This window comes from Neovison vison, chromosome 7 (genome assembly GCF_020171115.1).
Source record: "Neovison vison isolate M4711 chromosome 7, ASM_NN_V1, whole genome shotgun sequence".
Taxonomy (NCBI): domain Eukaryota; kingdom Metazoa; phylum Chordata; class Mammalia; order Carnivora; family Mustelidae; genus Neogale; species Neogale vison.
In genome coordinates, this window is record NC_058097.1 from 122,928,531 (window position 1) to 122,943,782 (window position 15,252).

General features: G+C 38.0%; 1 protein-coding gene across 1 annotated transcript in view; it reads left to right on the top strand.

Moving 5' to 3' along the window:
- Nucleotides 1-15,252, top strand: part of JAM3 (junctional adhesion molecule 3) — a 95,553-nt gene that overhangs the window by 67,435 nt on the left and 12,866 nt on the right. The window contains exons 2-3 of the mRNA XM_044258232.1: nt 14,501-14,566; nt 15,068-15,181. Coding sequence (XP_044114167.1) covers nt 14,501-14,566; nt 15,068-15,181 — 180 coding nt within the window. The remainder of the gene's footprint in view (nt 1-14,500; nt 14,567-15,067; nt 15,182-15,252) is intronic.

Here is a 15,252-nt window from a genome sequence, read left to right on the forward strand (position 1 = left end):
CATGTACATCATTCTATGTGTCCTAATTTCCTATTTATATAAGACATAAGCCAGCTTGGATTAGGACTCCTAATAGCCTCAGTTTAACTTACCACCTTTTTAAGGGCTCTGTCTCCACATTTCATCATATTCTAAGGTACAAGGTGACAGAACTTCAAAATATGAATCTTGGTCCGGGGGAGGTAGGTACACAATTCAGCACATAACAGAGCTTAAGGGACTTGTGGGACACTGTCAACCTGCCCAACATGTGCTTTATGGGAGTCGCAGGAGAAGAGAGAGTAAAGGAGGCAGAATGCTTATTTGAAGAAGGAAGAAATAATGGCTGAAAACATCCCCAATTTGATGGAACAAATCCAAGAAGCTCAATGAAATCCAAGGAGGATAAACCCAGGGGGACTCATTTTGAGATGCATTATAATCAAACTGTCAAAAGCCAGAGACAAAAAAAATCTTGAAAGCAGCAAGAGAGAAGTGAATTATCACTAGGAATCATCAAAAATTATCAGCTGATGCCTCACCAGAAGTGTTGGAAGCTAGAAGACCGTGGAATGGCATATTTAATGTGTTGAAAGAAAAATACTCTAAACTGAAATTTTTATATCTGGCAAAACTGACACTCAAAATTGAGGGAGTAATTAAGACATTTTTCAGAAAAGCTAAGGGAGTTCATTATCTGCTCTATGTAAAAATGTCAAAGGGAATCCATCAAGTTGAAATGAAGGAACACTAGACAGTAATTCAAATCTATATATCTTCATGGGTGCCTGGGTGGCTCAGTGGGTTAAGCCGCTGCCTTCGGCTCAGGTCATGATCTCAGGGTCCTGGGATCGAGTCCCACATGGGGCTCTCTGCTCAGCAGGGAGCCTGCTTCCCTCTCTCTCTCTCTCTGCCTGCCTCTCTGTCTACTTGCGATCTCTGTCAAATAAATAAATAAAATCTTAAAAAAAAATCTATATATCTTAAGTAGAGATAATTACAAATATAAAAACTAGTCTTATAATTGTGGTATATAAATTCTACAGAATTTAAAAGACAAATGCATAAAGTAATTATATGTTATTGACAAGGCATACAACCTGTAAAGATATACTTTGTGTCAATAATAATATAAAGGGAAGGACAGAGTAGATTTTTTTCATACAGTTGAAGTTAAGTTGGTATCAGTTAAAATTTGTTATAATTTGAGGATGTTACAAACCTTATGATAACTGCAAGGAAAATATCTATAGAGTTTACAATGAAGAAAATGAGAAGGGAATCATAATTTGTCACTCCCAAAAAACAAAACATTTTTAAAAAAGGCCATGGAGGAAATGAGGGACAAAAATAATACATACAGAAAACAAGTAGTAAAATAGCAGAAATAAGTTCATTATTAGTTAATTACTTTAAATGTAAGGAACTAAACTCCTCAGCAAAAGGCAGAGATTGGCAGAAAGGATAAATAAATAATCCAGCTACATGCTGTCCATAGACATTCACTTTAGATCTAAACACCAATGATTTGAAAGGATGAGAAAAGATATTCTATGCAAATAGTAACCAAAAGATAAAGCAGACTTTAAGTCAAAAACTATTAAAAAAGACAAAGAATGTCAGTAATAATAATATAATATATAATAATTAGAAACGTGTGCATCAGACATCTGAGCCCCTTAATATATGAAGCAAACATTGACAGGATTAAAGAGAGAACTTGTTCTACAATAATAATTGGAGATTTTAGTGCCCACTTTCAATAATGGATAAACAAGATAGAAGGTCAATAAGGAAATACAGGACTTGAATAACATTATAAACCAATTGGACCTAAAAGACAAATATAGAGCCCTACACTCAGCAACATAGAATACACATTTTTCACAAGTACACATGGAACATTCTTTAGGATTGATCATATTTTAAGCCAAATTAAAAAAATTAAACCATATAAAGTATCTTTTCTACTCACAATAGAATGAAACTAGAAATAAATAACTGAAAGAAATTAGAAAATTCACAGATGTGGAAGTCAACACACTCCTAACCAATGGGTCAAAGAAGTTACAAAGGAAATTAGAAAATACCTTGAGACAAATGAAAACACAATATACCAAATTTATAGGATGCAGAGAAAGCAGTGCTAAGAGCTAAAACACTTAAGATTTCAATAAAGAAAGATCTAAAATCAACAGCAATGTTACACCATAAGGAACTGGAAAAAGAAAAATAAACTAACCCCCAAACCAGCAGAAGGAAGGAAATGGAAAAGATTAGAGCAGAAATTTAAAAAAAAAAAAAAAAGAGATAGAGAATAGAAAAACAATAGAGAAAAATCAATGAAAATAAAATTATCTTCTTTGGAAAAAGAAAAAAAATTGACAGAGTTTAACTAGATTGACTAAGGAAGAAAGAAGGTTTGAATTACTAAAATCAGAAAAAGAAGGGGAGGTGTAACTACTACTGATTTTATAGAAGTAAATGGGATTATGAAAGATTACTGTGAAGAAATAGCCAAACTGTGGAAAGAACCTAGATGTCCATCAACAGATGAATGGATAAAGAAGATATGTGTACACACACACACACACACACACACACACACACACTGGAATACTATGTAGCCATCAAAAGAAATGAAATCTTGCCATTTGCGATGATGTGGATGGAACTAGAGGGTATTATGCTGAGCGAAATAAGTCAGTCAGAGAAAGACAATTATCATATGATCTCCCTGATATGAGGAAGTTGAGAGGCAAAGTGGGGGGTTTGAGGGGGAGGGAAGGAAAAATGAAACAAGATGGGATCGGGAGGGAGACGAACCATAAGAGACTCTTAATCTCACAAAACAGGGTTGCTGGGGGGAGGGGAATAGGGAGAGGGTGGTTGGGTTATGGATGTTGGGGAAGGTATGTGCTATGGTGAGTGCTGTGAAGTATGTAAACCTGGCAATTCACAGACCTGTACCCCTGGGGCTAATAATACTTTATATGTTAATAAAAACTTAAAAATTAAAAAAAAAGAATACTGTGAAGAAGTGTACATCAGCAAATTGACAAATTGCTAGAAACAAGTAATACTAAAACTTAGTTGTTAAGAAATAGAAAGTCTGGAGATGCCTGGGTTGCTCAGTTGGTGAAGTCGCTGCCTTCAGCCCAGGTCGTGATCCCAGGGTCCTGGGATTGAGCCCCGCATGGGCTCCTTGCTTAGCTGGTAGCCTGCTTCACTCTCTCATCCCCACTTGTGCTCTCTCACTATCTCTTTCTCTCTCTCTCTGTCAAATAAATAAATATCTTAAAAAAAAGAGAACTGGAAAATCTGAATAGATTTTCAACCAGTAAGGAGACTGAATCCATAATCAAAAACAAAGAAAAGCTCTGACCAGATGACTTTATGGTGAATTCTGACTAACGTTTAATTTTGTCAAACTTAACTGAAAAATTGAAGAGGGAATACCTTCTTTTTTTTTTTTTTTTTTTTGAGGGAATGCCTTCTAACTCATTACCCTGATATGAACAATAGAAAAAGACACTAGAAGAAAAGAAAGCTATAGATCAGTATTCCTAATATTGATTAAAAAATGTTACAGAAAATAAAAGCAAACTGAACTACACACCCTGAACAAATGAGATTTGTTTCCAGAATGCAAGAATTATTTAACATATGAAAATCAGTTAAGGTAATAACCAGATTAATAGAATAAAGAACCACGTGATCATCTTAGTTGATGCAGTAAAAGCATTTGACAAAATTAAACTCCCTTTCATAATAAAAAGACTCAATAAATTAGGAGTAGAAGGGACTTACTCAATATGATAAAAATAAAACCATATATGAAAAACTCACAGCTAATGTCATAAGTAATGGTGAAAGACTGGTTTCCTCCTAAGATCAGGAAGAGGACAAGGATACCTACCTACATTCACCATTTCTGTTCTACGTATTTTTGGAATTTCTAGCCAGAGCAGTTAGGCAACAGAGGAAAAAGTAGAAAGTATTCATATTGGAAAGGAAAGAGTAAAATGATACTAGAAAGAAAGAAATAAAATTATTTCTATTCATAGATAATATGATCTTATGTGTAGAAAACCCTAAAGGTTACACCAGAAGAAGAAAGAAAGAAAAGAAAGAAAGAAAGAGAAAGAGAGAAAGAAAGGGAGAAAAGTATGTAAGTGTAGAGGTAGCCCAGAGCTAATAACAAGGAAAACAAAAAACAAAAGAAACTCCCAACACACAAAAAGTAAGTTGCATTTTGACATTAATATGTCGAACATATTATGTTCATATGTTCAATGAACAATGAACATAGAGAAAAGGAAAATAAGAAAACAGCCCCATTGGGACGCCTGGGTGGCTCAGTTGGTGGGACGACTGCCTTCGGCTCAGGTCATGATCCTGGAGTCCCGGGATCGAGTCCCACATCGGGCTCTCAGCTCCACGGGGAGTCTGCTTCTCTCTCTGACCTTCTCCTCGCTCATGCTCTGTCTCGCTTTCTCTCTCTCAAATAAATAAATAAATATTTAAAAAATTAAAAAAAAAAAAAAAGAAAACAGCCCCATTTATAATAGCATCAAAAAGAATAAAATAATAGGAATAAATTTAATCCAGGAAGTAAAAGACTTGTACCCTAAAAACTGCAAAACTTTGCTGAAATTAAAGAAGACATAAATAAATGGAATAAATTCTGGGTTTATGGACTAGAATATTTAATATTGTTAACAGTACTCAAAGGGATCTACATTTCAGTGTAGATTGGGATTTCAAAATGCCAAAGGTGTTCTTTTCTGAAATATAAAAATCCATCCTGAAATTTATATGGTATCTCAAGGGGTCCTGAATAGCTGGAGTCATCTAGAAAAAGAACAAAGTTGGAGGACTCATATTTCCTGATTGCAAAACAAACTATGAAGCTACAGTAATCAAAATAATGTGGTAGTGGCATAATTGCAGACACATGAACCAGTGGAGCAGAATAGACCACCCTGAAATAAACCCTTGCATACCTGGTCAAATAATTTTCAACAAGGGTGCTAAGACTATTGAATGAGGAAGAGTAGTCTTTTCAAAAAATAATGCTGGGAAAACTAGATATGAGCATTCTATATAATGAATTTGGGCTCTTATCTTACACAAAAATGACTTAAAATGGGTGAAAGGCCTAAATATAAGATATAAAGCTAAAATTCTTTGAAGAAAACATTGATACTGGATTTGGCAATGATGTCTTGGATAGAACACCAAAAGCACAGGCAACAAAAGAAAAAGATATATTGGACTCCATCAAAATTGAAAACTTCTGGGGCTTCTGGGTAGCTCAGTCATTGAGTGTCTCCCTTTGGCTCAGGTCATGATCCCAGGGTCCTGGGATTGAGCCCTGCACTGGGCTCTCTGCTCAGCGGGGAGCCTGCTTCTCCCTCTCTCACTCTCCCTGCTTGTGTTCCCTCTCTCACTGTGAAATAAATAAGTAAAATCTTAAAAAAAAATTAAAAATTTCTGTAAATCAAAGGACACTATCAATAGAATAAAACAGAATGGGAGGAAATACTTGTAAAACATATATATATATATATAGTAAAGAACTGATATCCAGAATGTGTAAGGAACCCCTACAACTCAACAACAACAACAACAACACCTACTTTAAAAAAAAGGCAAAGGACTTGAATAAACGTGTCTCCAAAGAAGATATACAAATAACCAGTAAGCACATGAAAAGATGTGCAACATCTTCTAGCTTAGGGAAATGCAAATCAAAATCACAATGAGATACAATGAGTAAAAAACAAAATTCAGAAAATTACATATGTTGGTGAGGATATAGAGGAATTGGATATCTCATGGGCATTGCTGATGGGGTCATAAAATGGTGTAGCCACATCAGTGAAGTTTAGCATTTCCTCAAAAAGTTGCACATAGAATTACCATATGATCCAGGAATTAAACTTCTAAGTTCGTACCCGAAATAATTAAAAGCCAGGACTCAAACAGATACTTGTACACTATAGTTCAGCATAATTCACAATAGCCAAAAGGTAGAAACAACCCATCTGTTGATGAATGATGCATGGGTAAACAAGATGTGGTAAATATATACAGTAGGATATTATTCAGCCTTAAAAAAGAGTGAAATTCTGATACATATTACACAGATGTACCTTGAAAACATAATGCTGTGTGAAATAAGCCAGACATAAAAGGACAAACATTGTATGATTCCACTTATATGTGGTACCTGAAATAGGCAAATTCAAAGAAGGTAGAATGGAGGTTACTGGAGGCTGGAGTTTGGTGGAAATGGGAAGTTACTGTTTAATTGGTATGGATTCTGTTTAGGATGATGAACAAGTTGTGGAAGTGGATAGTGGCAATTGTACAACATCATGAATGTCCTTAATGCCACTGAATTAATTATACATGTAACAGTGGTTAAAATGGTGAATTTTCTGTTATGTATGACAGAATAAGAAAAAATTTTTTAAAATAGTAATGGTGAGAATGTGGGAAAACTGGATCAGTCGTAGACTGCACGTAGAAAACACAGTAAGGACATAAGGGGTGGAACACCATGTCTCACATTCAATTCAGATGTCTTATTGATATAAAAATACCACAGTCAGTAAAGAGAAAATCTTTGTCACTCTGACTGATTTTCTCTATTCACTAACCATCAGTTGGGTAGGAAAAGCAGATACTCTGCCTGCTGCTGTGGTTTTTTAGAGAGCCCAAAAGCAAAACCTCAAAACCTTCATGTTCAATGAAATGTCAGAAACATGTAGACCACTGCCAAATTATACATGATCATGTAAGTGTTTTCACTGCATACTTTGATCATGAATGCAGTTAAGCCAATTGATTTTTTAACTTATATATTCACTGAAGGAATTCAGGAAAACTTATATAACATTTTTTATTAAGTTTAAATAGTTCTTAAGTATCTATTTTTTGAACTATCATAAATATTAATACCTTAAAACTGTTCCTTCACTTTTTTTTTACTGTATCCAGTGGATTCCAAATGCCCTGTTAGTAAAACAAAACAAACTTTGATCATGGAAGTTTCAAAATTCAGATTGGAATTTTGAAAGCAATGATTTTTTGGTACAGCCAACTCTGGAAAACAGTTTATGAGTTTCTTAAAAAAAAAAATCTAAAACAAAACTGACCATGCAACAACATACAGTGGGCCACAGGTACTTTTGGGCCTTTATTCCAGAGGAAAGGACACATGTTCATACAAAAACCTGTAACACACGTTCACAGCAGCTTTATTCAGAATAGCCACAAACTGAGAACAATCCAGCTATCTTTTAATGAGTTAGTAGTTAAACTGTGGTACATCCATACCATGGAATACTACTCAGCAATGGAAAGAAATGAACTATAGTTAAACCGAAGTTGGATGGATCTAAAGGGGATTATGCTGAATGAAAAAAGTCATTCTCTGAAGGTCACCTACAGTGTATTTCCATTTATATATATATTATTTATATGTCTCTAAGTGACAAAATTATGAATATGGAGAGCAGATTAGTGGATGCTAGGAGTAATGGATAGTAAGGGGGTAGATGTGACTATAAGGGGTAGCATGAGGGCGATCTTTGTGTCGTGGAATAGTTCTGTATCTTTTTTTTTAAATAGTTCTTTATATTAATTGTAGTGGTGATTACAGGAATCTTCACATGTGATAAAGTGACATAGAACCATATACATTTTTTTTCTACAAAAGTGGAGACATATACATGTCAGTGTTCCAGTTTTGATATTGTGCTATAATTATGTATGATGTGACCAATGAGGGAAACTGGATGAAAGATTTACTGAATTTTTAAAAAAATATTTTATTTTAGGGGCATCTAGGTGACTCAGTCCATTAAGTGCCTGCCTTTGGCTCAGGTCATGATCCCAGGGTTCTGGGTTGGAGCCCTGGAGTAGGCCTTCTGATCAGTGGGCAGTCTGCTTCTTCATCTCCTGCTTGTGCTCTGTCTCTCTTTCTCTGTGATTATTTTTAAATTATTTACCTGAAAGTGGTAGAAAGTGACAGAGAGCACAGATGGGGAAGAAATGGAGAAGCAGACTCCCTGATGCAGGGCTCAGTCCCAGGACCCCAAGACCACAACCTGAGCCGGAGGGAGACTCTCGACTGAGCCACCCAGGTGCCCCCAGAAAAAGATTTTATTTTAGAGAGAGAGAGCACGAACGAGCAGGAGAAAGAGCAGAGCAGAGGGAGAGGGTTAAGACGAATCCACGCTGAGCACGTGGAGCTCGATCCCACAACCCTGAGATCATGACCTAAGCCTAAACAAGAGCTGGAAGCTTTACCGACTGAGCGACCCAGGTGCCCCAGATTTACTGAATTTTAATAACTAAATACTGAAACCATAATATGCTTAGGACTTAACCACACCTGCCTCTAGAGGGGAGTCTTAAATTTGGTTAAGACGTTTTGAATACAAAGAGACAACTCTACGTATCTTAGATCGTTCTAAGTTCAAGACTCAATAATATATTCCTAGGCAGGATGAAGAAGAGAGTGACCACATTATAACCCTGTGAGAAAACTGAATTCAACCAAATGATTTTTTGGAAAGCTCAAGTCAAGGAAATCCAATATAGAATACAAAAAAATGCACCTTGATTTATTCAGCAACCACTTTCCAAGTACCTACTAAATATCACTCAGTGTTAGAATTGAAGATAGAAAGATGAGTAAACCTAATAATACTTGTTCTTTTATACTAGAATGTAAGCTCGATGAGAACATAGGTTTTTATCTGTTTTATTCACGTCTGTAATGTTCAGACCAGTATCTGGCATATAATAGGTGCTAAATAAAAATTGCTGAATGAATGGTTTCTCCTAAAAAGCCTTGAGTCTGATAAGCCAAGATTGGAAATAGGGACAAGAGCATGTGATAGATGCTATCATAGATTTGCTGCCTTTTTCTCCTTCCTTTTCCGTCTACAGTGGGATCTCTTTATGAGTATTCTGATAGTACTGGGTTCAGTGTGTGCACAGTTAAACTTTAGCAGTCACCACTTCAGGGCTGGCTTCTGGACCCCATTTCCCATCTGGTTCTGTCAGAATCTTACCTTCAAGCAGGGGTAGTTACTCCAAGTTCCAGTGAGTTACTTGCGATACCTTTAAGAGTTAGGTTTGTTCCAGGCCTCATAGCACCGTTCTTTTACACAAGTTATTGCTATTCAGTTGACCCTTGAACAGCATGGGGCAAATAGGCGCCGCTTCCCCCACTCCCCGCACAATTGAAAATCCTGTAACTTTTGACTCCTCTGAAACTTAATTATTAATAATAGCCTACTGTTGACCAGAACCCTTACCTATAACATAAACAGTCGATAAACTCATATTTTATATGTATTATATCCTGCATTCTTATAATAAAGTAGCCTGGGGAAAGAAAAATTTTTAGTTTTAAATCATAAGAGAAAGTACATTTACAGTACTACAGTACTATTTATTTTTTAAAAAATCCTCCAGGAGGGGCTGGGACAAGGGGTGGTGGCAGCAGGCCTGGCCCCAGGGGGATGATGTTCTACAGCTGGTGGTCTCTGCTCAGTAGTGGTAGCAGCTGGGCGGCCTGGAAGTTCAGTACAGTTGACCCACCTGCCTGGATGTATACCGCCGGCTATAACCATCAGCAGCTTTGGAGACAGAAGGAAGAGGGACTAGAGGGACTCAGGGCAGCCCAGAGCCCGGCACACAGAGGACCCTCTGGGCATGTTCTTCCTCTTCAGCCCAGGCTCCTGTCTGCCAGCTGTGGGCGCTCAAACTGACCACCCTGTTGGCCTATGGGCCACCTGTAGCTCTGTCTGGTACTGAGGCTTCCCTGGGGCTGCGGACGGCTCCCTGCGGGCCTCTCCTCCCTGTGTTCTCAGAGGGTAGCAAGTGTGACTTCTGTGCCAGTCATCTTTGATTCTCCTGAGGAGACTGGGGTGGGCAGTTGTAAATAAATACTGTGTGGTTTTTTTTTTTTTTTTTAAGATTTTATTTATTTATTTGGCAGAGAGAGATCACAAGTAGGCAGAGTCAGGCAGAGAGAGAGAGAGGAGGAAGCAGGCTCCCTGCTGAGCAGAGAGCGTGACTCGGGACTCGATCCCAGGACCCCGAGATCATGACCTGAGCCGAAGGCAGCGGCTTAACCCTCTGAGCCACCCAGGCGCCCCAATACTGTGTGGTTTTTGCTGTCAATCCTTAAAAACCCACCTATAAGTGGATCTGTGCAACTCAAACCTGTGTTGTTCAGGGTCATCTGTATTTTAAAGTAGGATCTAGGCTATTGGGGAGGGTTAAATGAGGCGTGTAGAATGTTTATAAGTTTAAGACTTGTTTAATAATAATAATAATAATAATAAAGGCTTATTTAAGATAGAAAGAGAACTCTCAAGTATAGGACTCTCAGCATGGGCCTCCTCAGCTCAGGCCTGGCTGTGGTGAATCCTCATCTGGGCTAGAGCTTCACTTGCTTGTAGTGGTCCTCTGTTGTTTAATCTTTTTGGGACAAACCATCTTTCAGGATTGGCACAGAATTCCAGGATTGCCTATGAAACTTATCCAGGGTAATTGGGCTGGAGAGGGTCTGGCAGAGCCTTCATTAAGGAATACAGAGCATTCACCTCTTTGCTGCAGAGTAGAGGGATTAAAAGAGGTGATCATTTCCATTATCTGAGGCTGTGTTACCTTAGCTTCTTTTAGATTGTAAGAAGCACATTAGTTTACTTCACTGTAGGGGTTTATTATAAAAAAATGTGTCTCAGTTGGCCTTCGTGAAAATTCAACATTGTCGCAGTTACGAGAGTAGCTTTCCTGTTATATCCTCTTTGTTCTCCAGTCCACTTGTTACCAACTATAGTGTTTTCACCATTTTGATAAGTCAGTTAATCCTTTCCTCTACTCTTCTTCCACTCTGTTTCTCTGGTGACTATGAACTCTCTAATGCATTCTTAATTTCTCTTAGCATCATACTTCTTAAAGGAAAGTGGCAGATTGGGTTGTCTAGTTGTTTATTATCCAGTTGTTTGAAGCTCTCATGAGCTTAGATCCCCTTAGATGGCCTCTGGGTTGGAAGGTGATTCCTGGTCATAGTCATTTGTAACTAGAGTTTCAGTGTCTCATCATCTAAATTATAGTGATCTCACTGGAAGAACTGTTTGTGGTCATTTACTTAGAAGGAACCTGTGGGCCTTGGTAGATACTTGAAGCATCATTTATTAATCTTTCTCAGTGGTCATTGGGAGATTTTGGATTGAAGGAGAAGTAGAAAGTGCTGCACATACATGGGATATGTTTCTGGTTCCCAAAAGGAGTAGCCCAGGTTAATCAGTACAAAATAAAATTGTTTTTACTTGTCCTGGTTCACTAACCTTTTGTAGAAGTCAGTGTTCTAGAAATTAATATCAACTCAGGTATATGTATTATATTTCTGATTTTCATCCCTGTTAGTAAATTTTTACGGCTTTTGCTATAATTAATGAAGTCTTACTAAAAAAGAAACAAAGGATCAAGATGTATACTGGGATTGTACACATGTCACTGAACCATTAAATAAGACTTAAAAAAGAGAAAGACTGGATTGTTGTGACATGTATCCCACCTAATATACAAGGAGTTAGCTACTCAGGAGTACCCGTCTTTCTGCACATTGTCCTTAGCTGGGATAGTAAGCTAAGATCCAGAGACCTTAATGAGGGTTTTGTATGAAGGCCCTCTTTGGGGAATGCATATTTTCCTAAAGGCCAGGTGGCTGAAGAATGAGATTTTGTGGGTGGTCATTGTACCTTCTATATCTTCTCCAAGAAAGTAGATAAGATGTTAGAGACCATGATAAACTGGTTTTAATGTTTGTTGAAACATGTAGAGAGTCAGATGCTAGTTTTGAAAGGGATTACTGTACAGTTGGCATGTCTTGATTTTATCAGTAGCTTCATTCAATTTAGCTTAATGAAAATTGTTATTATTTTTCTCATTTTACCAAAAACTAGTGAAAAAACATGTTTTTAAGATTTTATTTATTTATTTATTTTAGAGAGACAGTGCACGTGAGCCAGTGGAGGGAGGTGCGGAGGGGGGGAGACTCCCGCTGAGCGGGTAGCCCTACATGGGACTCGATCCCAGGACCCTGAGATCATGACCTGAGATGAAATTAAGAGTCAGACATTTAACTGACTGAGCCACCCAGGTGCCCCTAGTGAAAACTTTGTAATGGATGGGAATCACTGGGTTATATGGTTAATAGAGCGAGGTGGTCTCTTTGCTGGTTGATATCTATACCAGAGAATGTTGTGCTATCCTGAAGGGGAACATACCAGACGATGAGTCTGGGCCATATCAAATCCACCAAGGGTGCCATTGCTGGGTTGGAAGCTTGGAGGAGAGGAGAGAATCTGCAGGATGCAGGAAAGACAAGGCCCAGGTGGGTCTGGTTGAAAGACGTTGACAGGATTAAGAATGGCTCTGAGCTGTCATTTGCAAATATCTTCTCCCATTCTGTGGGTTGCCTCTTTGGTTTTTTGACTGTTTCCTTTGCTGTGCAGAAGCTTTTGATTTTGATGAAGTCCCAAAAGTTTATTTTCGCTTTTGTTTCCTTTGCCTTTGGAGACGTATCTTGAAAGAAGTTGCTGTGGCTGATAGCGAAGAGATTACTGCCTATGTTCCCCTCTAGGATTCTGATGGATTCCTGTCTCACGTTGAGGTCTTTTATCCATTTTGAGTTTATCTTTGTGTACGGCGTAAGAGAATGGTCGAGTTTCATTCTTCTACATATAGCTGTCCAGTTTTCCCAGCACCATTTATTCAAGAGACTGTCTTTTTTCCACTGTATATTTTTTCCTGTTTTGTCGAAGATTAATTGACCATAGAGTTGAGGGTCCATATCTGGGCTCTCTACTCTGTTCCACTGGTCTATGTGTCTGTTTTTATGCCAGTACCATGCTGTCTTGGTGATCACAGCTTTGGAATAAAGCTTGAAATCAGGTAACGTGATGCCCCCAGCTTTATTTTTGTTTTTCAACATTTCCTTAGTGATTCGGGGTCTCTTCTGATTCCATACAAATTTTTGGATTATTTGCTCCAGCTCTTTGAAGAATGCGGGTGGAATTTTGATCGGAATGGCATTAAAAGTATAGATTGCTCTAGGCAGTATAGACATTTTAACATTAATAAACTTTTGGGACTTCATCAAAATCAAAAGCTTCTGCACAGCAAAGGAAACAGTCAAAAAAACAAAGAGGCAACCCACGGAATGGGAGAAGATATTTGCAAATGACAGTACAGACAAAAGGTTGATATCCAGGATCTATAATGAACTCCTCAAACTCAACACACACGAAACAGGCAAACACATCAAAAAAATGGGCAGAAGATATGAACAGACACTTCTCCAATCAAGACATACAAATGGCTATCAGACACATGAAAAAATGTTCATCATCATTAGCCCTCAAGGAGATTTAAATTAAAACCACATTGAGATATCACCTTACACCAGTTAGAATGGCCAAAATTAACAAAACAGGAAACAACATGTGTTGGAGAGGATGTGGAGAAACGGGAACCCTCTTACACTGTTGGTGGGAATGCAAATTGGTGCAGCCTCTTTGGAGAACAGTGTGGAGATTCCTCAAGAAATTAAAAATAGAGCTTCCCTATGACCCTGCAATTGCACTCCTGGGTATTTACCCCAAAGACACAGATGTCGTGAAAAGAAGGGACCCCAATGTTTATAGCAGCAATGGCCACGGTCGCCAAACTATGGAAAGAACCAAGATGCCCTTCAACGGATGAATGGATAAGGAAGATGTGGTCCATATACACTATGGAGTATTATGCCTCCATCAGAAAGGATGAATACCCAACTTTTGTAGCAACATGGACGGGACTGGAAGAGATTATGCTGAGTGAAATAAGTCAAGCAGAGAGAGTCAATTATCGTATGGTTTCACTTATTTGTGGAGCATAACAAATAGCATGGAGGACAAGGGGTGTTAGAGAGGAGAAGGGAATTTGGGTAAATTGGAAGGGGAGGTGAACCATGAGAGACTATGGACTCTGAAAAACAATCTGAGGGGTTTGAAGTGGCGGGGGGGGTGGGAGGTTGGGGTACCAGATGGTGGGTATTATAGAGGGCACGGCTTGCATGGAGCACTGGGTGTGGTGAAAAAAAATAATGAATAATGTTTTTCTGAAAATAAATAAATTATATAAAAAAAAAGTGGCTCTGAGCAAGAAGGAAATTCTTAGAGCTCTAGCTTCAGGGTGGTAATGCTCTAGATCTAAGTTCTCAGAACTCTTCCACTCAGTTCATTCCAGTGAGGTTAGACTAAGAAAGAAAGTCGTCAACTTGCTTTATCTAATAGACTTTGTTTTGAAATATAGTATTTTTCTATACTCTGTGGTTAGTGATTGTAGTCTACCTAGAAGGGGAAAATCTGAATTTGATTGGAGGGTTCTCTGCTATTTTAGAGTTGCATTGTCTCTAATTTTACTTTATTTTTTTTTTCTTCAGGTTGCTTGATTGGAGCCGTGAATCTCAAATCCAGCAACCGAACCCCAGTGGTACAGGAATTTGAAAGTAAGTAGAAGGGAGACTACTAAGAGAATGGGCACCATCTAATGGACATTTGGTAGTCTTGCAGCCTACTCAGGACAAACACAACACATCCATACAGTGCCCAAGAGATGTTTGGGTGGGTGGCTCTGTAGCAGTGCATTTGATGTGCACATGTGTCAGTGAAGCCCTTTTCAGCAGGTTTTATATTGGCTAGAATCAGATTCCTGCCCTGGTTTTGTACATATATAACAAAGAACTTCCTTATATACAAGCAGAGTATTAAGGCCTTACTAATCACCTTTAAAAATTTTTCTGGCTAAAATTCATCTTTTCTTAGAGTCATTTGGAACTTGAAGATAGATTTTTTAAATGTACATTTAAGACTTCTTTCAAATTAGAGATAGTTTGCAGGGTCCAGATATACAAGAGATCATAAAATTGTTTCCCATTCTGTAAGAGTTCTTCTTCTTCTCCTTCTCCTCCTTCTTCTTCTTCTTTTTTTTTTTTTTTTTGGCTCATTAGGTGTGGAATTATCTTGTATCATTACGGATTCACAGACAAGTGACCCCAGGATTGAGTGGAAGAAAATTCAAGATGACCAAACCACATATGTGTTTTTTGACAACAGAATTCAGGGTATGATTCTCTAATCCCCTCCTTTGTTCACAGGGCCCAGACATATACTTGTGCCCAGAGACTTTCCTCTG